Source organism: Lissotriton helveticus, chromosome 1_1 (genome assembly GCF_964261635.1).
Source record: "Lissotriton helveticus chromosome 1_1, aLisHel1.1, whole genome shotgun sequence".
NCBI lineage: Eukaryota > Metazoa > Chordata > Amphibia > Caudata > Salamandridae > Lissotriton > Lissotriton helveticus.
Genome location: NC_136057.1, coordinates 1,350,037,975 through 1,350,065,547, shown reverse-complemented (window position 1 = coordinate 1,350,065,547; position 27,573 = coordinate 1,350,037,975). Strand labels below are relative to the sequence as shown.

At 45.3% G+C, this 27,573-nt stretch overlaps 1 protein-coding gene across 1 annotated transcript in view; it reads left to right on the top strand.

Annotated features, from left to right (window-relative positions):
• Window positions 1-25,597, top strand: part of PMM1 (phosphomannomutase 1) — a 69,716-nt gene extending 44,119 nt beyond the window's left edge. Inside the window, exons 6-8 of the mRNA XM_078683192.1 lie at window positions 13,382-13,457; window positions 16,677-16,792; window positions 20,409-25,597. Coding sequence (XP_078539318.1) covers window positions 13,382-13,457; window positions 16,677-16,792; window positions 20,409-20,531 — 315 coding nt within the window. The 3' untranslated portion in view covers window positions 20,532-25,597. The remainder of the gene's footprint in view (window positions 1-13,381; window positions 13,458-16,676; window positions 16,793-20,408) is intronic.
• Window positions 25,598-27,573: the final 1,976 nt, after the last annotated feature.

Sequence of the window (27,573 nt, the reverse complement as noted above, 5' to 3'; positions counted from 1 at the left end):
ACAGTGGATTAAGCAGGCTGCATCAAGATATGTGCTGGTGTAGTCCCCAGGCCAAAAACATTCTCCAAATGGGCGTATTCCATCATTCAAATCCCCCAGAGGGCCACACTGATATGCAGCAATTTTACCGTGAGTCTGGGCACTGCCATCTTGGGTTTTTATTCACCATGCTTTCAGAAATGAGATCGCTGCTCGAAGGTACGTACAGCTGAGGCGCCAAGTCAAGTTCTGCTCAATATTTTCAGCTAATCTGCTTAATACACGTCTACAACACAGGCGCCTGGCTAATTTTTGTGAGATTCAAGTCTGTAGACAGTGGGAAGGGGCTAGAGTTGCTACCTTTCCTAGAGACACATACTGGTCATCTGTTCACGTTTTAAGATTCTGCAAAGGCCCGGACATTATTCTTAAGTAAAACTTTATATGAAATCCTCTGTATTCATTTTTAACATTGCATTTCGGTCTTTGTTTACTCTAATGCTCAGTCAGGGGGCATTAGAGCAGCTGTAGGACACATTTTTAAGCGTGTTCTTCTTACATTTACTGTTTAAAGTATGTATTTATAGGTCAAATAGATATTGGCTTTGGACATTTTCCTAATTTTTGTACTGGCAACCCTAGGAGGGGCTATAAGGAGTCTGGTGCCACACCCCTTCAATTTGGCATTCTGAATCGAAGACATTTTTAGGTTTTGCCTTAGCCATGCGTACGAAGTACGCATGCGCTAGCAAAACCTCTTGATTTCTATCTGGGCTGATGACCCACCTCTGCCTATCATTGGCTAGCTCCATAAATGGAGGCTAGCCATTGGGAGGCAGAGGCTGTCAATCGCGTTTTCTCTCGAAAACGCGATTCGGGGGCGTTTCTGGTGCTTTTTTTAAGCCCCGCCCCTTTGTCCCGGGCCGCGCTGCGATTGGCTGCCGGCCCGGGACACCCCCGTGACGTCATTCCCGGGCCGCGCTGTGATTGGCTGCCGGCCCGGGACACCCCCGTGACGTCAGCCAATCACAGCGCGGCCCGGGACCTGACTTGTTTTTTTCTTCTCTTTTCTTTTTTGTATTATTTTTGCTTATGCTTCATATTGTATCTTTGGCATTTTATGTTTCTATGCAGATATTTGTTTATTGATCATTGTTCGATTAATATGGCAAAAAATGTAATAAAGAATTGAAATGCAGAAAAAACACGCTTCTGCAGCCCTGGATAAGACTCACGGCTGGGGACGGGCCCTTTAAGCAACATTACGCACTGGGTAATTAGAGAGCGAGCCCTGCCCACGGCTCCTGGGACACACCTCGCGCTGTACCTCTCTCTCTAGTTAATGTTTGTTCCCACCGCTCTTGGAGACAGAGGAGCTGCTTGCTGCTTGCCGCCGTCATGGGGAAGCTGCTCGTGCTCGCTATCGTGGGAATACTGGCTGCCTTGTTTAACTAATGTTTTTCACTGTCCCTGGGGTGTTTTTTCCGTCGCTCCTTAAGGTGCGTGTGCGCTCCTTCCCAGCCCGGAGAACTCAGGCTGAGTCCGGGTAATGTACACCAGGAAGCTCGTGATAGGTGCATTTCACCACAATGCACAGAGCCTTGGGTGAGGGCCGTGTTCACAATTACTGGAGGGGGCATGCATTATTTAAACATTAGGTAATGTATGCTCGGCTGGGCGCTTTTCATTTCCCTCATTGACAGATATGTGTCCATTTCGCTAATCTCTTCCGTTTCAGTTACATGTCTTATCTACGTGATTCGCGCCTCGTGCTCCTGCCTCAGCTCGGATCTGGTGGAGGCCCAGGGATGGGGCTGTGCTTTCTCCGTGAATTATATTTCCAGAGCGCGTTACTAAGGCGTGAAGCGGGGGGCCCCTTGTGGGCGCCAGGGCGTCAGCCCTCTGCCACTACTGCTAGCATATCACAGCTTTTATATGAAAACAAACGAGCTCACAAATGTTTGTTTGCATGTAAAAGCTGCAATGTCAGGTTTGTCGCAGAAGTGGGCTCCTCTAACCGTTTTGCGCATTTATCAGACGGGAGCTGTTACAACCCAGCCAAACATACACACAAAACATCTGACATGCTGCACTAGCGACGCGCACTACCCCATGTCAAATAATGGAACCACACGCCCTCTTGCCTAATCAGAATATGGAATACAGGGGAGGTTGGTGCGCTATGGTAGAGGGGGGCTCAACAGCATGATCCAGCACGCGGGCTTTGCCAAACTCCAGGGCAGATAAGCAGGCACACAGAAACACAATTCCAGGAATGAAAACAAATACATACATACAACCACATGCCATTCCCAGCACAGAGACAAACACACAGACTTAAATTCAGAAATACTAACCTGAGGGAGGCAGGCCCACGATTTTCAACACTCTCACCTATCTACAGCAGCCAGGGACAGACCCACGAGGTTCCACCCAATCGGAAGCTGGAATAGGGTTGAAACTACCGAGGCAGAGTGCTGGATCGTGCTATTGGGCCTCACGTCACCACGTCCACCGGCCACCACTGTTCTTACGTCCCTTTGGCTCCAGCACCCTTCCGGCCGGCCTCCTCTGACATGTCCGTGATCAACCCACATGTGTCTTGATTGAGAGCCGCGCTTCCCCCTTCTGGTTTGGGCTCTGAAGCTCGGACCTCCCACTCTATATTTCTACCGCGCTATAATCCTAAGTGGTAGAGCAGCTAGTGCTTAGCATTGACACCCTTAAGAGGAGTATTAGAAGAGGTCAGCAGGCCCAGCTCCATGATCCCGGATCTGGGAGGGCAACGAAGAAACATGGGGTTGTCTAGCTTCTTCCCAGAGTCTTAGGGCTGCCTTTGGGCATGCTTAATGGCCTTGTAGTGGTACGAGTAGCATATTCTACCTATTGCCAGGATTATGCCTATTCGTTTTACTCTGTATTACTGGGGATTTGTACCTCCTTGCTTTATCTCTTCTGTTGTGCCTTCGCTCTGCATCCCCCTGCTCTTCTGTCCACCTAAATCTCTGCTTCACCCTATTCTCTCTCCACCTAACCCTTCCCTCTATCCACCTCACAGTCCTCACTCTCTCTGCTTCACCCTCTGCTCTCTCCACTTCATCCTGCCCTCTCCCTTGTGTAGCTTTCTCCCTCTCTCTGTCCCACCTCATCCTCTTTCCTCTCACCTGCCTCTCTTTCTGCCTTCCTCTCATCTCTCTCTCAATCCTCACCATCCGCTCACAGTGCACCCTGTCTCTCCTATCCTCACCATTCTGTCTCCACCTCACCTTTCCCTCTCAACATCACTCCTCTCTCTCTCTGAATTTCTCTCCTCTCATTCTCCGCCTCGTCCTCCCTCTCTGTCTCACTATCTTCTATTTTCTACCACACACCTTTCATGCTATCTCTCATACCTATCACCTTCCACTCTCGTTGCTTCTCCCTCCCCTCTCTCCACTACTCCCACCTCTCACTTCACCTCACCCATGACTCTCCACATCACACCCTTCTGTCAGCCTCACTTTCACTTCTGAGGCATTATGGAGTAACGGTTTTGTGTATGTAATGGAATTGAGCTGCTGCCGTACAAGTGGTTTTTCTTGAGTGAACGCGTGGGAGAGGAAAAGGGAGAGTGAGTGAGTGAGTGAGTTTGTGTGTGTGTGTGTATGTGTTCATACCCTTTACTCCTGTTCCCCTGTACCTGTTCTTCACTGGCAGCTCTCAACATTTTGAACAGCGACAGAGCTACAATGACCTGGGGTCCATATGTATTTTAAAGAGATAGTAACGTTTTAAAGTTGTGGATAGTGCCTACTTCAGAACATTTACTGCAAATAACTGTGATAACAATTGGACATGCAAACAAAGTTGGAAACCTGAGCAGACCTGATGAACAATCATATGTGGGCCTGTTTCTTCTTCTTCATGCTTACTGAGTACAGCTTCAAAGCAGTGGCGGCTCTTCCATTATAGCGGAGGAGTGTCGACCCACTAAAATGCCCCCAGAAATGAAAAATAAAATGGTAATTAAGTTCATTTATTACTATTTTATTTTTCATCACCCCGATCTACACCGAGTGTCAGGACAGGGCGGGGCCTGCTGAGTGGCAGGCAGGGAGAAGTGGTGAGCAGAGGGCTGCCTGTGAACTTTTTAAAGTGTGCATGGCTCTTTGGCCGGACATCTTGCGACGGCCAGCCAGACATGCGCACTTTAAACCTCTCTATCCAGTTGTCTAAAGACTGCTAGGTTGGGAGCAACAGCAGGCCTCCAGTGTCCTCGGAAACGCTGACAGAGGCCACTCCCTCCAATCCCGGTGCGTCTCTTATGCTGGTTAACAGCATTAGAGATAAGATATGGTTGGTTAAGGAAGTTGGCTGGGGGCTTGATATCACAGAGAAGAAGAGGACCAGAGCGAGGAGGATGGCTGCTGCATGGTAAGTAACTTTGTACTTTATTTATTTATTTAATGTAATTCCCCCACTCTCCCCCTACTCACAGTAGTGGCAGTCACCACTGCTTCTAAGGTCGATGACTGGTCTTCTCAGTTGGTGGTTAGTTTCTCAACCAATATCTGGTTGTGAGTGGCTTGAGCAAAATATATTTTAATGGTACCAAAGAGGAAATGTACAACTGATGTGAATACCTCAAAACTGAATTGTCTCTCCTAAATTGTGAATGGCATAGTTTTGCCCCTCTCCCATTCTCTATCTCTATCCCACTAGTATGTCCTTTTCCCATCACCTTTCATTTCTAGCAACTCATGTATTTCCAACAAAGAGAAACGAACATGCTACCAAGTTCCTTATTAATTCTTTTGAGATGCCCCTTCCAATGGGTGTGAAAAAACACCTTTAGATTTTTCTAAAAAGGCCCCTCACACACCAGCCTAGTTAGTGGCATATTTCATCATTGGGGTTTCTATGTTAATCCATGAATGTCTGAAATGTTGCCCATACAGATACAGCTTATTCCTCACCTCTTGCTACCGAAAGAGAGCTATACATACCGCATCTACAGGTTTCTATTCCAGTACCTGAAAGACTATTTGAAATTTACAATGTTCCTGTCTAGTGCAGAAAGGACAATATTATGTGCTGGACCTAGACGTTATGTTATGTCTTTGAGGGATTGCCAGGAGGAGGGGAGAGGATAGGATGGGTGGGAGTGTGTGTTTGTTTTTTTTGGGTACTTGATAAATTGTAAACTATATAGAGTTGTTTCTTTTTTTGTATCTGGAGGAGTTTATGTTGTCTAGAATAGCTTTCCTGGCCTTCAAAGACATTATCGTATCGTATGTTTAGCATGCAAATTTGCACCAAAGCTTTATGATAGTCTCTCAAACTCAGAAACACTATGGCAGGTCTCTGAATGGTTATGCACAGTGCTTAATGTTAGCCGGTGATTTCCTGTGCTCAGTACCAGCACTTACTCATCAACAACCGCGTTTGAGCACCAGTTAAGGACACTCATTTTTAGTAGGCACAGATAGATTAAGAAATTCACCAAAGATCACAGGATTTTGTTGATGCCGAGACTCGAACCTGGTTCCCCAGCTCCGAGGTTGGCAGCTCTGGCCACATCCTCTCCCCGCTTGTTTAGGTTTCGACCTGGCGAGGGGCACGCAGTGCCCCTCCCAGATCGAAAACTTTTGTCTTCAGTAGGGATGTTTGGACCGCCTCTGTTTCCAATTGGCTAGCTCCATAAATGGAGGCTAGCCATTGGGAGACAGAGGCTGTCAATCACGCTTTCTTGCGAAAACGCGATTTGGGGGCATTTCTCGGGCTTTTTTAAGTCCCGCCCCTTTGTCCCGGGCCGTGCTGTGATTGGCTGCCGGCCCGGGACACCTCTGTGACGTCATTCCCCGGGCCGCGCTGTGATTGGCTGCCGGCCCGGGACCTGACTTTTTTTTTTTTTTAAATACTGGTGGTGTGAAACATAACTATGGTTGCCACATTCCATGAGAAAAATACCGACCATCTGTTGTGTTTTAAGACCCTGCAATAGCCCGAACATGATACTAAATTGTACACTAAACAAAATCGTAACTTGACGTTGCTGCCTTTGTTACTTTAATTAACAGGGACCGTGAACGCAGCTTTGGTGCACATCTAAAATGTTGTTCTAATTACATTTGCTGTTTGAATTACGCACGGATTAAGGGTAAAAATACCGGCTTTGGGTGATTTTGCTTATTTTTGTACCAAAAGGGGAATTAAAAAACCGGCCACGTGGCAACCCTACAGGCGACGTATGAAGCTTGCAAGCTACATCCTTCCCTCACTCAGCATATATCACCTACTTGTCTTTTGACCCACACCCTCAATAGTTCCCTACATCCTGTAATTTCAGCACCCCCCCCTCTAGCATTTCTACTGTCACCTCACGTTTCCGCCTCCTTCTACTCCAAATGAACTACTCTTCCCGTCGTGCGCTGCGGGCTTGTTATTCTGTGACATCACGTGTTGCCGGATGAAGATGGCGGCACGCTGGAGCAGTGAGAATGTGGTGGTGGAATTCAGGGACTCTCAGGTGAGTTAGGGGCGGGCCTGGGACTTCAGGATAAGGAGAACCTACTGCATTGTGGCTTATGGAAGCCTTGCATATCCTCACACGTTTTCCATTTTAACTGTATTTAGTTCTCTCCTGTGCGATCTTATGTCACTCCCAGTCAGAGTTTGTGATGTGCAGTCTGTAGATTTTACGTGTGTGCGGTGAGACGTTCAAATGTTTGCGAGCAAAGGGAATGGATCATATTCGATCTGTTGTTTCTTCTCCATCTGCTGTGCTCTCAAGTTTAGAGTTTCTTCTGCCACCATTTACTGTTTGACTGTCTCTTCAATGCTCGATGTTGGCTGGGTCAAAAGTAAAGATGCCCATTTAGATCTCAGAGCGCCTCTTCTTACTGTTGCTGAGTACACGTTGTCTGCGGTGCTCCCGCCCTCATTTCACCTGTCCTTGATGTTTGGTCGTATACACGAAGAGCCTTTACAAACGAATTAGGTTTTGCCTTGCCCAGCCCACGCCCGGACATTGACAAAATGTACCTGGACTGTGTTTTGGAGAGGTTTCGTTATTCATCTTAACTAAAACGTACTTTTTTTGTATATTCGCTTGCATTGATTCCTCTCTTCTCTGCGACTGCTTGAGCTTTAATGTTATTACATAAAGTATTTATTTCTTTCCCTTCTTCGCATTCCTCTCACCTCGCATCTCACCCCCACCCGTACTTCAGTTCTCTTTTGCTTTCTCTTCCATTTTCTCTTCTTACCTCACCTCATCACTCTTTCTTCCTTAGTCTCTTTCTTTCATGTATTACCTCTTCTCTTAAATTCCTTTATCTTTCCTGTATTCCCCGTTTAATTTTATTTCCCTCGTCTCCTTTCCCTCCCCTTGCCTCTCTGTTTTATTTCCATTACTTTTTCTCTAGTCGCTCCTCATTTCGCGTTGTTTCCTTTCAAATTTTTCTCTTCTTCCCATCCACACTTCCCTGAACCTAACTCCCAATCTCCTTTCTTTCCTGTAGGTGTTATCCTGTCTTCTATCCTTCCATCTTGCAGAACTTCTTCTGTCCCCTCTCTTTTCATTCATTCTTTCTCTCTCTCCTTCACCCTTCTACCCAACTCTTGCCTCGCGAACTCCTACAACCTCGTGTCATTTCCTTGTGCACAGAAGTGATCTGGTCTCTCCTGTGTTAGAGGGTTTTAAGCGTAGAAATTATTGAAAGCCCAGTGTGTTCACAATCAGGTGTCAGACTTCAGTGCCTGTCGGCGTTTTATACGTAGGCGCTACAGCAATGTATGCAGACGCTTGTTTATTTCTGCAGTGTTTCATTTATAAAGTGTTAAATGTAGAGGCAGACTCATTTTCTCAGCAGCTGCGTCCTTCCCAGTGGCTATAATATACTCAATATCAGCTTTGAAGCCAGCTCTTTTGGACAGTTAGGTGCTGAGTGTACGATCTGTCACAAGGGCCTCTGCCTCTGGAATTATGCGGCAAAGGAGGACCCAAATAAGCCTTAAGGTAAGGCTAACTCAATCAATTAGCAGAATGCTACAGCATATCATGTGACGGTATACGCTTGTTATTTTATCATTTTATCAAAGATGCAGATTATACAGTAGATTATGGTAAATTCACAACTATACCAACACATAAATATAAATTTTGTCATTTACAATGCCAATAGCTCAAACTTTTCCAAAGGCGAAACCGTTGCATTGTAAATGCTTGATTAGAACTTTTTTTTATAACAAATTTTATTTGTCAAATATCACATATATAGCAGAGCTCTGTGCCCCAGAAACGAAACTTCTGCAGCATCAACATACACCATTTTGACTTTGACTATTTTTCCATGTGTATGCATGAGAAAATGAAAAGCAATACAAATGAAACATCAAATAACTGTACCCCACCCCATCGCACTGTCGTCAATTCCAGAGCAACAAAGCAGAGCAATAGTTTTATTTATACAGTTATGATGGGTCATCACCCAGGAAGCAACTTTTCTGCTGCACACTAGGAAAAGGAGATTAAACCGGATTGGGGTACCGGGCCAGCGGAGCAGGCTCTAGCTCCAGGCCACGGTAGTCCAGTGCTTCAAAATTTTAAAGTGCTTTCATGGGTACCCCTGGCCACAAAGATAGGAGTCTCCTGGCCCGTTTTTACAGACAGAGACCGAGGGCACCGCTGCCTTCCAGGCCCTGTCAATATCCCTTTTAGCTAGGGTAAATCCGAGAAGCATGAGAGGGAGCTTGTAAATATTGCCCCCAGTTCCATCCATAACGTGCAGGAGAACAAGCTTCGGTGAACAGGGAAGGTCCCACCCCAATACTTCAGAGAGGCAAGCCATCATCCCCCTCAAGAATCGTGCCAGTGCTGAGCAGTGCCAGACAGTATATAGAAGGGTACCCTCCTCATGCTCGCATCGAAGACACACAGGGGAAGCCACCAAACCCACCCTCCACAACCTAACCCTGGTAAAATATACCCGGTGAAGGTACTTGAACTGGATAAGCCCTAGGCTCATTGCAATACCCGCCCCTCGCGGGGAGGCCAAGGCCTATGTCCAGTCTTTCTCCTCCATCGGGCCCAAATCGCCCTCCCATGTCTCCCTAAGATGCTGCAGTGAAGGGGAGCTATGTGTAACCAGGGACTGGTAGATTTTGGAGATCTTGTGATCCTGGAGATCTCCCATAAACACCTGTGCCTCCACCGGACTGAACTCTGCCAGCGTCTCCAACCCCTCCAAGCTAGGAGAAATGGCATGCCGGAACTGTAAATATTCAAAGAATTGGGTTTTTGGCATATGGAAGTCTTTTTGTATGTCATGAAAGAATTTCAAAACAGACCCCCGCATAACATCACCCACGGTAGAGATCCCGATATTGTCCCAATCGCGAAATCCAGGCAGAGCCGCCAATTGTGGCAGGCGCCCATTGTGCCAAAAAGGGTCTCCTGGGTCAACCTGTTCCAGCAACCCATCCTCCGTAGTGCCTGTCTTTAGATCTGGAAAACAATCCTTGAGGCAGACGGCAGGGAGCGTCTCAACTGTGCAGAGTAGAGAATTGTGTGTACGGTGTGTCCCCCATGCTCCTCTGTTTAACAGCGTACGCTGGATCAGTCCTATCCCCATACCACCATTCGTTAAGGACTAGCAAATGCAAGGCCATTTAGTATGACAAAATATCAGAGGTAGCCAACCCCCCCACAGTATGTGGACTGAAAGCAGGTCCGCAGGGCCACCCTTGCCACTCCACCATCCCAGAGAAACTGACTCAGGGCCGCATTAACTGGACAGAACCACCTGGGAGAAATCAGATACGGATGATTTTGCAATCGGTACAGCAAGCGCAGGAGCGAAACCATCTTGAAAATTTGGCCGACCGGCCATATATAGATAGGGGCATGTGGGACCAGGTTCTAATATCCTCCCATACACGGTCCCATACAGGCGCCAAATTTCTTTCCCAGGATGTGGTAGGTGAGTACGATAGGAACACTCCCAAGTATTTCATCCCCCCATGCACCACCTGCACCGAAGATGCCCAGGAACCAAGATCTCCCTTACCGCCTAAGACCCAGAGGGTAGACTTCCGAGGGTTCATGTACAGGCCGGAGGTCTCCCCAAATATCTGCATGATGTGTAGCTGCCACGGTCCCGTCAAGATTGGTGAGGAAGAACGTCACATCATGGGCGTATAGAGCAACATGAACCGACAGTCTGTGTGCCCATTCGAGACCAGTCACTTGAGCATCGATCCACACCCAGGCAGCAAGGGGCTCCATCGCTAACGCGAACAAATAGGGAGACAGCGGACACCCCTGTCTGGTGTCGCGTCCAATAGAGAACGTGGAGGAGACAGAGCCCGCCATGCGCACAGACGCTGTAAGATCTGTATATAGTAGGGTTAGATATGACAGGAAACCCGGCCATATGTTCAATCTACGAAGAAGTGCGAATAGGTACACCCAGCTTAGAGAATCAAATGCTCTGTCCATATCCGCCAGCAATAGCGCTGCCCACTCCCCCAATCCCTGGATGGTCGCAACGGCAATGTGAGCCTGGTGAATATTGTGATGGGTTTCCCATAGGGGCATAAACCCGGCCTGATCGGGATGGACTAAGGAGGTAATATGCGGCCGGAGACGGTTGGCCGACGCCTTGGCCAAAATCGTGGCCTCAACTTTTAGGAGGGAGATAGGGCGGTACGATGCATGTTGATCGGGAGGTCTACCAGGCTTGTCGAACACCACCACTTCCGCATGTGTCCAATCGCTAGGCAAGCGACCCCGTTCCCGGGCCTCTTCCACCACTTTGCGGTAGTGGAGACCCAACTGCAGGAAATACCGTTTAAAAAATTTGTTCAGAAACCCTTTCGGTCCCGAGGCCTTTCCGGGGTGCAGGTCCCCTAGGGTGGATCTCAATTCATCCTCCCTAAGTGGTCGATCTAACTCCACACTCACTTCGTCCGAAAGGGCCTTAGGCGGAAGGTCATCTCAGAAGCGGCCCATCACCTCTGTTGATAAGCATTTCTTTGGGGCATAGAGATCTACGTAATACGTTGCAGAGCTCTTGGCAATAGCTGAGGAGTCTGAAATGGGTGTCTCGTCTGGCCCCACAATACCAGGGAGAGCCTGGGGGCATGTGACCCCTGACACTAGATATATCTCCCCACTGGTAGATCCTGCTACGGGTCGCCAACCACGCCTGGCAGGCCTCATCCAATAGGAGATGCGAATAGCTTTATGGCCTCCCAAAGAGGATCAGCCCCTTTACCGAGCCGACATTGAATGCCAAATATTGATCGGTGGCATCTTCCATTCGTTCCCTGTAGTCCTCCTTCTGGAGGATCCAGGCAAAAAGGCACTCTAAAAGGCCCATGTGCCCTGCCTGCCAATATAGTGATGGCCACCGGCGAATGGTCCGAAAGCCCCCGTGGAAGGATAGCGGCCATTTTTGTAGAACTTTGGACTGCATACTATCCCATAGATATCGATGGAGGCGTTAAGTGTTTTTAGTAGAAAGGAAAGACAAACCAACTGTGGCTCCCTGTGAAAAAACAAACTTCATAGGTTGTTTTGGTGATCTTCATAAGCAAAATCTAATGATATAAGTCAATAGATGTTTGAAATGAACTACACAATTCCATGTCTTACAAAGTGCAATTCAATTTTGCAATTTATCCCAACTAAACTCCTTGGTAGCCCAAACATTAAGAAAGTAGTTTAACATGGGTTTGACAAATATTTTAGGCGTCCCGAAATACAATTCGCTTAGTTTTACTTAAATTCCTCTTTAAATAATTAATACTATTAATTCCAATGTGTTATATCCGCAATATCATTTGTGTAATCTAACATTAGCAAATGACTGACGGCCAGCTTAAGTGCAAAACAGTTAAAAGATGTTATATAACTAAATCATTTGTTTGTAAAGTGCACTTTCACCCAGAGAGGGTTCTTGGTTCAGTTAATGGTTTATCAACCTTAGAAGAATGGAAAGCTGAGTCAACCTTCCAGGATTCAATCCTGTGACCCAGTGGCAGCTGGCATCTACGAGGGAGGTTGGCAGGGGGACCAAAAAATAAATAAATATATATATATATATATCGCACAAACAAATGTCCCAGGCGGGGGGAGCTCAATAGCTGGCGGCGAGGAATGGGACAACCTCGCTGTATTTACCAAAAAGCAAAATCCTCAATGAAGAAGACGCCGCACACCACTTTCAAGATGGTTTTAGTGCTTTATTTTCAGTAGGTTCTCTCTCACCCTACGCGTTTCGGACTTTCCAGTCCCTGGTCACGGTGTATGTGTGTGTGTGTGTGTGTGTGTGTGTGTATATGTGTATATATATATATATATATATATATATATATATATATATATATATATATATCTACAAATTTCAAAGTGGAAGTGCATCGAATTGTGAGAGATTATTACCTTAAAGTGCCCTTAAACAGATTGCCTCATTTTCTCACCTAAGGTGCCTGGCAAGACATGAAATAGATATTGTAGATATTCCCCTTCGTGTACTATGGTACCGCAGGGGATACTCTTCACGGATAGATCTACATCTGGAACCAGCTGTGAAACCTAATACTGAATGAGCAATTTTGAATTCCATTTTTACATTTCCTAATCTTAATTTTTTTAAATGACAGTGTTCATTGTTTTTCTTGATTCGTGCTGCTCTATTGTAATTATATACTGTGCGCTGAACGGAAAACATAATTGGTCAGGATCAATTGAGAATTTTGGAGCTTTAACTTATGAAATTCCAACACAAAGTTTCAAGAAAGCATTCATTCAATTTTCTAAATGATAGGCTCTGTCTGAATTTTTATTTTTAAAATCTGAAACTTCAGATATGAATTTTGCCGGTCATTAATTTAACAATACCGGCTAACAATACCGGCTGAGTAAGGAGCAGAAACTTGTAACGCAATGACTAGAGGCCAGTCTCTTAACATACTATTGACTGAGGCGGAACTATTGACTGAGACTGGACGGAACAAACATTGGTGCAGCAGTGACACCTTGCGGAGAGACATCGTATGGCATTAGCAGAGGTCCCAGGAACAGCCATCGTGGTGACCAAGTATTATTTATAGACAATACCTTCGGTACTAGAAAGGCTTCCATATTTGCTCTCCGCAAAACAGAGTTATTAAGCAATAATCTTGATCTTGGAAACAACCCGTTTCATATTTTGTGCGCGTTGCAACTGTATAAACAAGCGTTATTATTGTGTCATGTACTCAATATAATTGTTCTTGTTCTCTTCCCCCATACTGCTGCACCCGTTTCCTCTCATCTGTCCCGCCTCGACTGTTGTTTGTCTCTACCCCCTGTCCCCTACTTATATCCCCTCTGCTCCCTGACTCCGTTCTAACCTCTTCAATTGTCTTTATGCAGAGGGAGAGAATCCGGGAGAAGTTCGTCGCTGCCCTGCAGAGCGAGTTTGCTGGGAAGGGTCTGAGGTTCACTCGTGGTGAGTCGGGGACACGCGCACCTCTCATTCCCCCCACGCGCTCGAGTATCCGCCCTGTGGCCATGGGCCGGAGCACGCTTGCGATTACTAATGACGTGTACGTGGGGCGGGGCTTCCTTCAGGGTCTGGCCGATTGTCATTGGCCCTGGGAGCGGCAGAAATGTATACGGACAGGAGGTGGCTGGGGAAATTGTTGTATCCCCCCTTTAAGTTTATTGTTTGTAATGATTGGCTATTTTCAGGATACTCTGTCTATTAGGTAGGAGAATGCAAACAAAAGTTTATGTGGCAAAAAAGGGCGTGACATTGTGGGTTGGCATGATCTAGGGAGGATGGGCATCATGCTCAAACCTGGATGTGACACACCCATTGGATTAGGAGATATGCCTGTTGCATCTATTGAAGTGTGTGATGAAGAAACATCAACTGAATTGGATGAAATTCTAAACCGGTTTAAAAAAGTGTTTGAGGATAAGATTGGGTGTGTAAAGGGAGTTATACACGATATAAAATTTATAAAAGATGCATTGCCAGTCAAACCTAAAGTTAGAAGTGTGCCACTCAGTGTAAGGAAGGATTTGAAAGAACCATTGATTGTTTGTGCAAGGTCAGGAAAGTACATATTCTGCCTCCCCTCTCTCTATCCACATTCCTCACCCACTACAGTGACCGCTCCCCAAAGGACCCACCGGTCTCTTGCCAGTCTGGCCTGCAAGCTGATCACTTACACGGTGCACGCATGGCTTCTGACAGAACAGATATACAGCGTGTTCATGAGAGATGCACTATACTCCATAAAAACAAGGAGAAAGCAGCCTGGCGATTAAGAACACCTCTGGTCGGTAACTCGCAGACAAGAAGTGAATCGGGACAAATAGAAAGCGGATTTAAAACAGCAACCAGGCTCAGGCCGAGGGGGTATTGCCTTTTCCTCATTCCTCACAGAAGAACTCTCAGCAGTGAGGATGGCTGGCCTCTGCGTGCTATGCCACTGGTGCCCCATTGCTAATGTGCCTTCACCTACCACCTCCACCCCTCAAACAGATAACGTATACATAGCCAGCACCCCCAGGCCACTTCCAGAACCAAGCAGAGTGAAGGAGGTAAAAACCAAGGGACAGGCAGAGGCACAGACTCATAAACCAGTAGGCAAGGAATCTGGAAGATGCACCCTTTGTTGTGCTGTGGTCTAGAAGGGGCAGTGATCCATGAAACTCTGTCTTATGCACCTTCACCAGCCCCTCCAAGCATGGCTGGGAGTAGGCTCCAGTCAGCCTGGCAGACTTTATCATGATCTTCGTAGCTTGAGCCATGGAGTGGTATTTAAAGTGACCACCCAGTTAACCTGCTGCAAGTCCCACTGCAGCTTCTAAGCCGGGGCGCACTATCAATAGTGCAGTGGGGCCCAGGAAAGTTAATGGCCCAATACATCCGTATGGCAGTATTTTGTTGTTGAGAAAATGGGCGGTGTAACGGCAATTTAGCTTGCTTGCAACAGGCCCCATGGAGCCATTGCTACACACCACTACTTCTAAGGATCAACTTCCTTTAGCTATGGCCAAGAGTCCCTTTTAAAGAGGGGTCCTCTCAGTAGCACACTTCCAACCTTCCTGTCACTGTGTACCTCATCCCTTTAAAGCTTGTAAGACACCCTAGCAGCTTGAGGATTGTTTTCTCAAGAAACATTAAAACTGAGACCTCTCTACAAGGCATTGGGTGTCTGCTGATACAGCCACCTGCAGCTGAACGACAACCAGTCAGTCAGTCAATTATCTTTATGTCGCAGTATTTCTACTGCATATAAAGTGCACAGAGTAAAAGAAAAGACATTAAAAACAATCTAAAAATCAATTACATCAATAAAACAATATTACAATCAGTTTAAAATACATTAAAACCAATTACTAGTTCCTTCAAATTCGAAATAAATCTTGTAATATTTCAGGGCTAGAAACCTGGAAAGATAGGTGTTATAAAGTGCTGAGTGGCGACTAATATTAATACATTCACATCTTAAGTGGACTCAGCATTCGCAAGCTCTCCTCCATTTCATACAGGACCAAAGAGGAATGAGGGAAAAGTCCATTAGGATGAAGCCGGAATCACGCTGTGCTTTCACAGCGCCGGCAACAGAACCGACTTGCTTTTTGGGGGGGGGGGGGGGGTCGGGGGTGGAGGCGCAGGCGCAATGGTGGAGTGGTGTTGGAATTAAAGTCCAACACCTTCCCTATAGTTGCGCAGACTGGAGTTGTAAATTAAACTATTCCAATATCCAGCGCCCGCGAGGGCAAATCATTAAAAACGACTTGCGTGCAGAACAAATGCATGCTAAAGACGCTTTTGTCCAAATTACGGAGTTTCTAAGGCATGCATGAAAAACACATGTAGAATTCCGATATACGTTTTTTAAAGAAATAAAGTGCTGGGCGACATTAGCTAAAATTATATCGACACAAAAGAAGCAGGATGTGCCTTGACCATTGTTCTTTATAAAAGCAACAATAGAAGATTAAATGAAGACCAGACTGCTCAAAACTACCATTACAAGGGCTTGCTGTTAAATCAGTAAGCAAATACCTCTTCAGTGGGAAACCCATCATCAGGGGGATTAGATTAAGTCTGAACCTCACCAAGATGAATCTACGTAGTAAATTCCTCACCCTATCTATATAAGAGTAGTCCCCCTGCATAGTGTACGGGCAGGGGCATTTATACCATTCGACTAGCCTGCAGTGTTTAGAACTCCTTTCTTTCTCCAATCATGGGCTTTAAGCTCCTGATGAAATTGAAATTAATGTATACTTTCACACACAGGAACATACAAGGATAGAGTAGGAAGTTAATGTCTAAGTGTGAGAGTGTTTACCAAGTCCTTACATTTGTTTTAGTGTCTTGTAACCTTGAGGGTTTTTACTCACAACATATTTGACTTGGCGGCTCCCATAATTCTAGCATTCTTGGGGTTCCAACTCTATCTTCCGCTGTGCAGTTGTTGCCAAACGATCCATCCAGTGAATCACCTTCTAATGTGTGCCATCACTGATGCCAGCTGCCCTCCTCAGTGCATTAGTGCCTGCCTCTCCAATGAATACCACCGGGTCATATTCAGGGGGGAATAGACATGTCTTCAGGAAGATGCCCTTGAATCTTGTCTTGGGGCAGGAGGGAGGGTGTTCCAGTGTGTGATACTGTTAATCAAGTGGCCTCTGTACTTTGCAGGAGGGATGATCAGCTTTGACATCTTCCCCGAAGGCTGGGACAAGCGCTATTGCCTGGGTATCCTGGATGACGAGAGTTATGACACCATCCACTTCTTTGGGAACGAGACATCACCGGTGAGTACTCTAAAATACTGTGTCCTCATGCTGTGACCGGTGAATGACTTCTGCCCCTCCACTACTACTCGCTGCTTCGCGTGCTGTTGCTGTTACAGCGTTGCAAACAAAATGGTGGCAGCAGATAGCCGTGTGTAAGATCAGCAGACAGGGGCGTGGGAGAGACAATACATTTCTCAGGGTGGGGTCCAGGACAAGCCTGGGGACTAGGTTGGCTCTAAGGAAAAAAGCATGAGCCGGGCCATCAGAAGATATAAAAGGCACAATGCAGGTCATTAAAAAAATAGTATAATGACTTTATAGTGAAGAAAATATATATTTCAGCATTTCTCAGTGTCTCCAATAAGTACCGAGTATTATATCTCTGAATCGAGTGGCATTCATTGGAAGTGATATATATATTTTTTAAACAAGAAACATTCAAGAGTACTCCTACACTCTGATAATGTTGCCATGAGTTGCGCATAACATGTCTGTTAAATATCTCTCTCTCTCTATATATATATATATATATATATATATATATATATATTCTATATTGTTATTAAATGTGAAGTAAGAATATTCGAATTAACCAAATATGTGAGGGCTTTGTTGAGCGTAGATCATGTACTTAAATACTTTAACATGCTCTTAAACTGGATGGTTAAGGAAAAAGATACGCAGTGAAGTAAAGCAATAGACGTGGCTCAAACAATTTGGTCAAGTGTGGAAGCTGGGATGGGAGTACTGGATTGCGTCTTGTGCTGTTCAGAGACTCTAGGGTTACATCCTTCTCTCTTTTGCTTAACACCAAAGGACAGTGCTTTGACTTCAGTTATTTAATTATTGTTATTAAGTAACTGTTAGCATACAGAGTTCTTTAACCCATTGACCGTGTAATCAGTGGGCGGAGTTCGGATGCCCACGGCCGTCCTCCGCACACACCTATCGTCACGTGGGACGGCCGGGGGCCATCCGCCGCACCGAAGGGGTAAATTAACTTAGCACACCTTAATTCAAACTGACACTGTATTTAAAGGCGTTGTCATAAGGTTCAAAGGTGGGCTTTTTTGTTTGGAATGTTTCCACAGACACTGATGATCAAACACAGTAATGGAACATGGCTGTCTGAAATCATACTGCACTTCACAGGGGTCTCCTCGAAGAGCTGTAACCTAAGGAGCAAACTGTTGGGGGCTCGGAGAAATCTTCGTTTTCTGCTAATTATTGAATTGGAGGTCATTGAAGTGGTGAGCTTCTCCCAAATTGGTTCTTTCCCCAAGTCCAGTTGAGCCATCATAACATTAACATAAAGTAACATCTGCTGCCGTCCCTTAACTGGTAGCATGCCTGCCTTTACAAACAGAACCATTTTAGGAGCAGCTCAACATCTCAACAAGTGCAATTAAATAGTTAACAAACCAAAGAGACTATAGAGTTCCCATAGTTTGCTTCAAGAAGAAATAGGGGAGGAGCAGTGTGACTGCTGAGAGACATGCTCTGCCTGCCACGCCTTATTCACCAGGTACACTTCAAAACTGAAGGGGGGAGTGGGGGGAGAGAAGTTATTGTCCAATGCTTCCTCATATTCTGAAACCTGGATTTTAATTTTTTTATTTTATAGAGTTTTATATAGCGCAAACTTGACCCGAATCGGGTATCGGAGCGCTTTACATAGCACCAGTTGCATTACATGAGGACACATTCATTTTCGTTAGGCACGGGGAGATTAAGCGATTTGTCCAGAATCACAGGATGTTCAGCCTCATTGCCGAGACTCAAACCCAGTTCCCCAGATTCGAGGTTGACCGCCCTAGCCGTTAGGCCAACTCCTCTCCGGATGGGATAAATCACCTTGTTCCCCATTGTTCCTAAACCCATGGTCACAGGTTCAAATTATGCATGTCATACTTCTGGGGTTGTTTAAAATGGATACTGTTAACTTGAGATAATTGTAATACTTTTTTACAACAATTTGACGTCGCAGACCTTAGGCAGCTAATGCTATAGACTAATCTAGTAAAATTTTAACTGAATGTATCCTCTTCAACAAAGCTCAGGTTTTCTTTCCAAGAACCTTGATGGAATGCTTTAGATTTCCTCTATAGTGGACACTCCCTATTGGGAGACACAATCTCACTCTATTCCCCGGGACACCATGAATACAAATCACAAGTCTTGCACGTCCCCACAAAGGGAATAAGCTGCACTTGAATATAGCAGCGCTGACCATAGACCCTGGCTTGCAGGTAATGGGTCCTCCCTAGGGAATTGTGATTTCAAAGCCCCCATCCAACAAGCAGTCGATGCAGAGGTGACAGAAATCGTTGCTATTGGCACCTACTGCCCTGCTCACAACGACTGGGCACAAGCCTATCTGATGAAGATAGTTTTTTTCCCTTACGCAGGCTTGTTTAACGTTGGGCGGAATCCATACCAGATTTTCAGGCTATCCACATGGGATGAGTTGATGTACAATACATCTAACTGGTAATCGTGTAGCCAGTGGGTATCCTGTTAATCTGCTTAAAACGAGAGCTGCTTTACTTACCGTAGGTTCATTTGGATAGGCTTCCCTACTTTCACAACAGCCATGGTCTTTGGTCCATAAAGCATAACTTGTCTGTTCCTGGTAGATATTGTGATTACTTCTTACATTTTAGCCCTGGGTATCCACTTATCATTCGACATTGCTATGAGGCCTCAAAAGCCTTGTTCGCACAACATACCTTTGCATTGAAAAAATAATGCTTAGTGTGAAATGGGTTTTAATTAATTGCAAATGTAGTATATGTTTTATTTCTGGTTGGTCATTGTGAGGTGTGCAGGTTTTGGCTACAGATATGCAAATATTTATTCCTGCAGTAGCCAACAGGGTATGTGGCCCAGATGTGAAAATGATGCGTAATCCTTATCCAAGACATGTTGATGGGAAGATGTTCCCGCTGCAGGTTATGCCAAATACACAATTTATGTACCGGCCTTCTAGGTGCTACATTTTACTCCAACTGGGAGGCTTTGGTGTAGTTACTTTGCATTGTCATATTTGTGGCCCTATCACTTGGTAGGGGGGGTGCTCACACTCTGTGAGGAGATTGACCATTAGCAGCAGGATATGGACAAAAAAGAGCTTGTACAATGGGTGGATGGGGAGAACTCCTATGCACATACAATGGCACTCCAGTACACCACATTTCTTATTCACTACGCTTAAGCCTCAAAACCAGTTACAGGTAGCTTCCATGGAGGTCTGAGGGGTGGGTACTTTAGACGGCCTTTGGAAACAACTACCTATAGTGTGCACTGAGTGCTTCCAAGAGACAGTGAGTCCTTGTAAACAGCATGACTGCCTCAGAAAAGATAGGAGTGCTTGTGATGTGTTGTGGATCCCTATAAAAGTAAGTGGGTGCTGCACAAGATTGCCCACCGAGATTGGAATGTGATTGCCTCTAAGAGGGAGGGAGTGCCTGTAAAGCTGTAAGGGGCTGCGAGTTACTTGTATTTGACATGTGCTTTTACTAAATTGGGATTAGCTGGCTCTGTTTCCTGTGTTTTCCTGATACGCTTGTGACCATGCCGTTCTATGCCTCCCTGAGACTTGAGTGAAAAATACATATTTCTCTGTTCTCCACAGGGTGGTAATGACTATGAGATTTACGCTGACCCTCGGACGGTGGGGCACACAGTGAGCTGCCCCCAGGACACTGTGCGGCGATGCCGAGAGCTCTTTTTCCCAGAGATGGCCAGCAAATCTTGAGACCAAGGCCTTCTACATCATCATCATCTCCGCTGCAGGATAATGTCATCTTCCTCCATGCATCTCAGGACCCTTCTGCATGGCTCAGAACCTCTGAATGTCAAGTGTGCAACCCCTGTTACCACACAGGTAACTGCTTGCCTATGAAAGGGATCTCATTTTCCAAAGACAAAGGGATTACACTTGGGCTCGCTGAAGAAGAGTTGCAGGAACTTGCTCTGTGATCTCATGCACCATTAGAAGCATCACAGTACCAATACTCCACATGGACGACAGGTTCACCGTCGCAGGTTCTGATGATTCCTCGCCTCTTCCGAAGTTGGAGCTCAGGACCTGCTGGGTCCTTCAACAATTTAGCTTCACAAGAGGCACAGAAGAAGGTTCTGTCACTGAGGAGAAGGACTGCAGCTCTGAAGGCCAGATTACGTTGGCATGGGCGTGTTCTCATGCTGCCACTATTTGCCCTGAGTAAAGGGACCAAGTGTTGGGTTTATTTCACTGCAATCTGTGGCTATGGAAACATATCTGCTGGCTATCTCCATCCTCGTATTGGGCGCTCTGTACGGGGTGAAGGAAGTGGCAGCAGTGTGTGGTCCTTGTGATTCTCAGATGGTGCTCATATCAGTTGTCTCCAGTCATCTGTAATTCTTTTGATAATCAGTGCCTCTCTCTTTCTGACTACATAGGTGATGTCCACTTTCTGTTCCTTTGTCCCTTTGTAAACCTGCAGTTGGTGCTCTGGGAATGCAGGATCCTGCCCTTGGACAGCAAACCAAAGGCCACATTCTGAAGATAGATGCCCACCCTCAAAGACATCTCCAACAGCTCTCTGAAGGCGTTGCATATGGAGCCTTTGCCCAGTAGTCCGATTGTGATGCAACTGTAGCATATCGATACACTTCGCAACTCCAAAGTTTCCTTCTTTGTGGGGGTTGGGGTCGTGATTTATAAAGCTCAAACTCGACCAGAAGATGTGGGGTATCAGAGCGCTTTCCATGAGCACCAGTTTCGTTACAGATGAACCCATTCATTTTTGTTAGGCACGGAGAGATTATGTGATTTGCCCCGAATCACAGGATGCTGAGCGTCATTGCAGAGACTCGAAGTCCCAGCTTTGAGGTCGACCGCTCTAGCCGGTAGGCGACATCCTCTCAACAAAGGAGGATAGCTTACACGTCATCTGCCTACTTTGAATCTGCTCAACCTACATATAAAGGTCTAGTGTTTGAAGGACTTACTTTGGTGCATGAGCAACAAAGCAACCCAAACACCAGTCTGTGTTAAAGGTTAAAGTTCCCTCAGCTCTGCCCAAAGATGGCACACTTTGTGCTTCTCACGGTATGCCAGTTGGAAAGATCAGGAATCACTTAAAGCATGAAGGACAATGGTAACAGGGGGCTTATTGAAGAGAAAGCTGCATCTCATCAGCCCACCTTTCTCTACCATCATCTCTGGCACAAAGTCAGATACTTGCATGCTTAAGAATTTAGCTGTGAAATGCTACAGGCCTGGGTCACTGTTTCATGTTTCCGAAATGGCTTCATACTATGTTGCACATGTACACAGGTCACTTATGCCGCTTTTATCCAGACGCAGGAACTTCTGCCCCACAAACAGAAGTAATGTTGATATCCTTTGTGTTTATCCCCATAGAAATCATCGGATCGCTTTGTATATGTTAACATCTTTCCACCTCAGATGCTACCGTCTGGTTATTTTACAGTGGAGGATCTCTGGAGATTCTCCGTTCTGTAGTGTACACTTGTGCTAGACTTTTTGCAAAGCAGGTGGATGTGCACAGGCATCATGTCCAGTCTTTACTATGTTTTTGTAGGAATTTCTTGATTGTAGGGTCAAAAACGGCTGTTGCGAGGCATGTATCCTACCCTCAGCCTTTGCCCCGGAAGCTATCTTTGAACAGCTGCACACACCTCTTTATCTAGCTTGACACTGAATGAGGAATGGGGCAACTTGGATGCTCATTTCATACCTTCACAAGAAAACCAGGCCGACTCAATCTAATTCTTTATTCCTGGCCAGGCGGTAGATAATGTGGCCCAGAACCCTGCCTAAAACACATGGGGGCAGATTTACAAGCCCCTTGCGCCACTTTTGTGACACTTTTAACATGAAAAAAATTATGAAAAAGTGGCGCAAAGGGGTTGTAAATCTGCCCTATGAAGATTCCCAGTTGCACAACCAGTCTGGAGGAACTTGCTGCCGGATCTGTTAATTCCTAAAAATCACGTCCATTTGAATGTATTTAAGTAATGAGCATGCACTTTTCCTCCTGCTGCAAGACATGATGGTATGATATAGATGTGTTAAAATAGCCATACCTGTAGCTCAAAGTCTGTAAAAGCGCTGAGTGCTGGTTCAGTCGGTGATATTGCACTAAGCAAAACACACAATTCAAGCCTCCAATTGTTCTCGAGCTTGAACGCAGTGATCTATGCTTTTTGCTAAACTCCTTCAAATACATGAGGGCATCATGGATTACACGGGACTATCGTATGGTTGTGTTCACGTGTATTTGGGACACGCCTTCCTGCTCAACGTTCAGTGATCCCTGTACCACTGCACTCATTGCCTTTTGTAGAGTGTCCAAGAATGTAAGATTGAAAGGAATATCTGTAGTACATATGTCCCGTAACTACCTCCTGCTCCGCCACTGTGCTGTCTTTACTAGCACTCCTATTGCTTTGTTTAAGTTATCATATACACTGTAAAGCACGAAGTCACTGCTGGAGTGGTCTTGATTCTTCTGCACTTTCTGCCTTACTTAGGATATCCTAGAAAGTAAGCTTGAAGGATAGCTCCAACATTATCATTTGCTACCTCAGCCCGGACGCCCGTGAATTTCTCTCCTACTGATCATAAATAATGCCTAGAATGGGTTTCAAATTCTAGTGCTTGAAGGACGCTCCAGAGTCCTTCAGTTTAACCTGTAAACCCTTGCTCTTTAGAAGCGAACCACCTACTACTGCACTCATTACCTTTTCTACAGACTGACACATTCATTTTTTGTGAGGCACGGGGAGATTGAGTGATTTGGTCAGAATCACAGGATGTTGAGCGTCCCTGTCAAGATTCGAACGAGCTTCCATAGGTTCGAGGTTGACCGCTCTAGCCGTTCGGCCAGATTCGCTCCCCTCTACCTTGTTTTAAATTACCTGCGATCAAGAGAGGAGGTCCTCCCAGGTTGTCATTCTAGGACACAGATATATGTGTGATTGCAATCGTTGCTCTTTAAGGTATCCAGGACGTTGAGCTGGGAAGGGACACTGGGTTCCAGTTATCCAAGGATCTGTTCAGGTGAACTCTCTACTTTGGAACCCGCTGTCTTGTCTTCGTCCACAGGCCCAGTGGTCTGTGTGTTGCTGCGTTCATTATCTTGGGAATCCTATAATTCAGTTACAGTCCTGCAGGCATATTGATGTAGGTTCACCGAATCTCCATGGTTGTTAGGAGATATGAGAATTTTGAGCTAAACATTCTCCGTTGGATACAGTTGTTCAACTTTCTGCTGTGGCGTAGGAGTTTACTGCATGTTATTGCATCTATTGCCTCATAAAGGTAATCACAGAATGTAAAGCTGGGATGGGCATTCTGAGCCCTTGTGCCAAATTCAACCCTGGTTGCCATGCCTGCTCTGTAGTCGTGACCTGAGCTATAGTAGTCCGTTTTCTATCCAGTGTCTCGTATTATAGAGCTGAAAGCAGGTTCTGTGGCCCTCCTGTGCACTATAGTAGTGATTTATGTGCTGTTGAACTCAAATGCCCTGTTTTGGGTTTCTTAAAGCTGCGAGGTTGAAGACCACCTCCACACTCCTGTTTCTTGTACCTGGATACAGAGCTATCTATGACTGTCTTCCGTGCTCATTAGGTTATAGAGAATGTTGAGCTGGGAAAGGATTCTGCGGTCCTTCTATCTAATCCTATGTTCAGGTTCAGGAGTGATCTTTCTGCTACAGACTCATGGCCTTATTTTGGGTGTCTCTGATTCTGGGGTTGGAAGGATAGTCCCTCCACACTGTGCTCTGTAGCAATGCTCTCTATCTTACTCATTTGATTGTTTTGGGTATCCTAAATTGTAGAGTTGGAAAGAAGTACCAGTTCTGGAAGCCTTAACGCTCCACACACTGTGCTCTCGTCCAGTGGTATATGTATGGCTGATTTCATTGCCTTGTCGTGGGTAACCTAGCATCCAGATCAAAAGTCCTCCAGGGTCATCCACTGCCAGGACTACAGTATTACGGAGTGTAAAGCTGGAAATAACTTTCGGATTCCCATGCCAACACAACCCTCCCCAGACCAGATCTATGATTTCTGTATTAATGTTCTCAATGCTTTGCCTAAGTTATCATAGAACACAGACCATGAAGACACTGAGATCTTAGGGCCTAACACTCCACCCTCCTGCGTTGGTACAAAGATGTCTGTACTACAGTTCTCAATGTATTACAGTAGAGCCCAGAGCTTTACGAAACCCCCAAGAGCTCTGCGGCTAACTCATCAGCACCTGCTCTGGTACTTTGATCTTTGCACTACTGTTCTCAATCCTTGATCTAAGTTATCAGAGTACTTGAAAGAACCTTAGGAACACCAGGGCTAATACACCACCGGTTTCTGTGGTACAGTGATCGTTCAAATACGGTTCTAAAGAAACCATGACATGGAAGATAAATCCTAGAGGCTCGTTTCTGTTTGGGGAAGTCTCCATAGTGTTCTACCCATAAGTTTATTAAGACTTCTGTAGATGTATCAGCTGCACTTTTCACTGGTATGTCCTAGGTCATCATCTCAAATGTCTTGCTCTGAACCGAGGTTGATTTAATCTTATAATTGACTCTATTTCTTCTCTCTTCCTTCAATTATGCAGGTGTGTCAGTGTTGCCCTTAGTTATACGTTTGTGAAATAACTGTGTTCTGTAATGGCATTTGCAGATCTGTACCATGTAATTTATGTTGGAAAAACCAGAAACCATTTATGCTGCATAAAAAGCTTTAAGATTTTGTATTCCTGTATGTTCTTCCAATAAAACAAAATATCCAGAAGCTGTGAAAGGAAAGGTTTGGTAATCTTATGGAATCATTTTAAATACAAATTACATGCACAATTTACAACATTGTAAGGAGGTAAGAATATTTTCCCTCCTCTCTGCAATGAGACAGTAGCAGTATCTGACCATCCTGCAAAGAGAACTCACAGTCCTGGAACACTGGAAGAAAGTCCTTGATACATGGTGGGGTCTCTGCAGCGCCTTTTTCGTGGAACGTCTCTTCTTTGTGGGAGACTGTCTCTACTCCACCCCAGGCTATCAAAATCCAAAGGGCGTTTTGTGGAATGTCCCTTCTGAACTAGAATTGTAACTGTACTGGAGCCTCATCGGGTTCCAACCCAGGATGCACAGCAATGTGTAGTATTCACAAATGCATAGATTCTGATAGTTTGCTCCTTATTTAACCGTTTTATTGTGGCTATCAGCTACCCGGCTACAACATGACCCGTACCCCTATTTTCATCTCCTTTGTAATACGCTATTCTTGCACTCTGCTTTGTAACTAAGGGCCAGATTTACTAAGTTCTCATGCAGTGCATCAGCCGTAAATGCTGCATGAGCAGGAGAGATCAGAAGAGTGCCAAATGTATTGAAATATGGCTCCCTCTTCCTAGAGCCTGCACTGAAATCAGCTGCCCTGTGCCACAGAGACACCTTTGCACCATAGCGCAAGGGTGTCTCCATGAGCTAGCATAGGTTTTGTACTGGAAGGGTACCCTTCCAGTAGAAAATGCATGCATAGACTGACTTCAACCCTTTTCCCTCTTTGTATGTGTGCCTTACAGTGGTTCACATGTACAAAGTCGGAAAAGGAAGGAGAAATTAAAGCATTTCTCCTTCCTTGCGCCTACTTTAAAAGGGCGCAGTTTTCTGATGCTAAACCCCATTTACTCTGGTTAGAAAATTGGGCTTAGTGTCAAAACCTTGGGTGGTTGCATTGGAACGCCCATACAATCACCCAAGGTACGCCCACTTGGCACTAAGTGATGCAAAGCAGCGCTATGCTCTGCTTCGCGTTACTTTCACATTATTTCCAGTGCTAAACAAGTCTAGCGCTGGAAAGTAAATCAGAAAAAAGGATTTTGCAATGATTTACGTCACTTTTGTGACGCAAACACGGCATAAAATCTTAGTAAACCTCCCCCCTAAGTTTGCGCTTTATAACTCGTATACATACATGTGGACATACTGAAAATCTGGCTCAGATCCAGGTTCACTGGTCACCGAAAGTCCCATTGAGTTTCTGTAATTTCAATTTAATCGAATGAAAAAATACCTACATATTTGCAGAAAAGTACTGTTTAATTGCTCTATTGAATATATCTGTGTCAGCAAACATATGTAAATAAAATATTCCATTGAAATTCTTTACCGATTCTCGCTGTAGGCATTTATTTGTGCTGAGAAGAAAGCACTGAGCTTGCGGGCCAACAATGGCTTGAAAGACAAATATATGGTTGCTAGTTCCTTGCCAACACCAGCTACACGGAATGTTGTGGATGAATGCAGACAGAAAAAGAAAAGCTTGATGGAAATACTTAGTCTGAAATGCTGTAAATTACTTTGCGGTACAAAAGGGGGGGGGGGTAAATTACATTGGGCATATTCTATTCCATTGCTTTTTTGTTTAGCTGATCTGTGCCATTAGGCAGGGAACAGCCATTTGCAGAATCATCCTGACTATCAAAGCTACATTGCAGACGATTGTGCAGTTTTATTAACAGTCTTCATCGCAGATCGCCAACAGCGCTAGTCTCAGCATCAGGTCAACATGATTTTCCTGTACATTTGATTTTCCTGTACATACTCTTTGTATGATTTTTAACTAAATCGAATAAAGATTTCTTGACTGACTGACTGACTGACATACAGGTCCCTTCCAAAAAGTCAGACTCATGAGACAGCGTGACAGTGTATGAAGACAGGATCCCAGTGAGTCACAGTTTCTCAAACATAGGTCGCTGATAAGGACCCCAAATG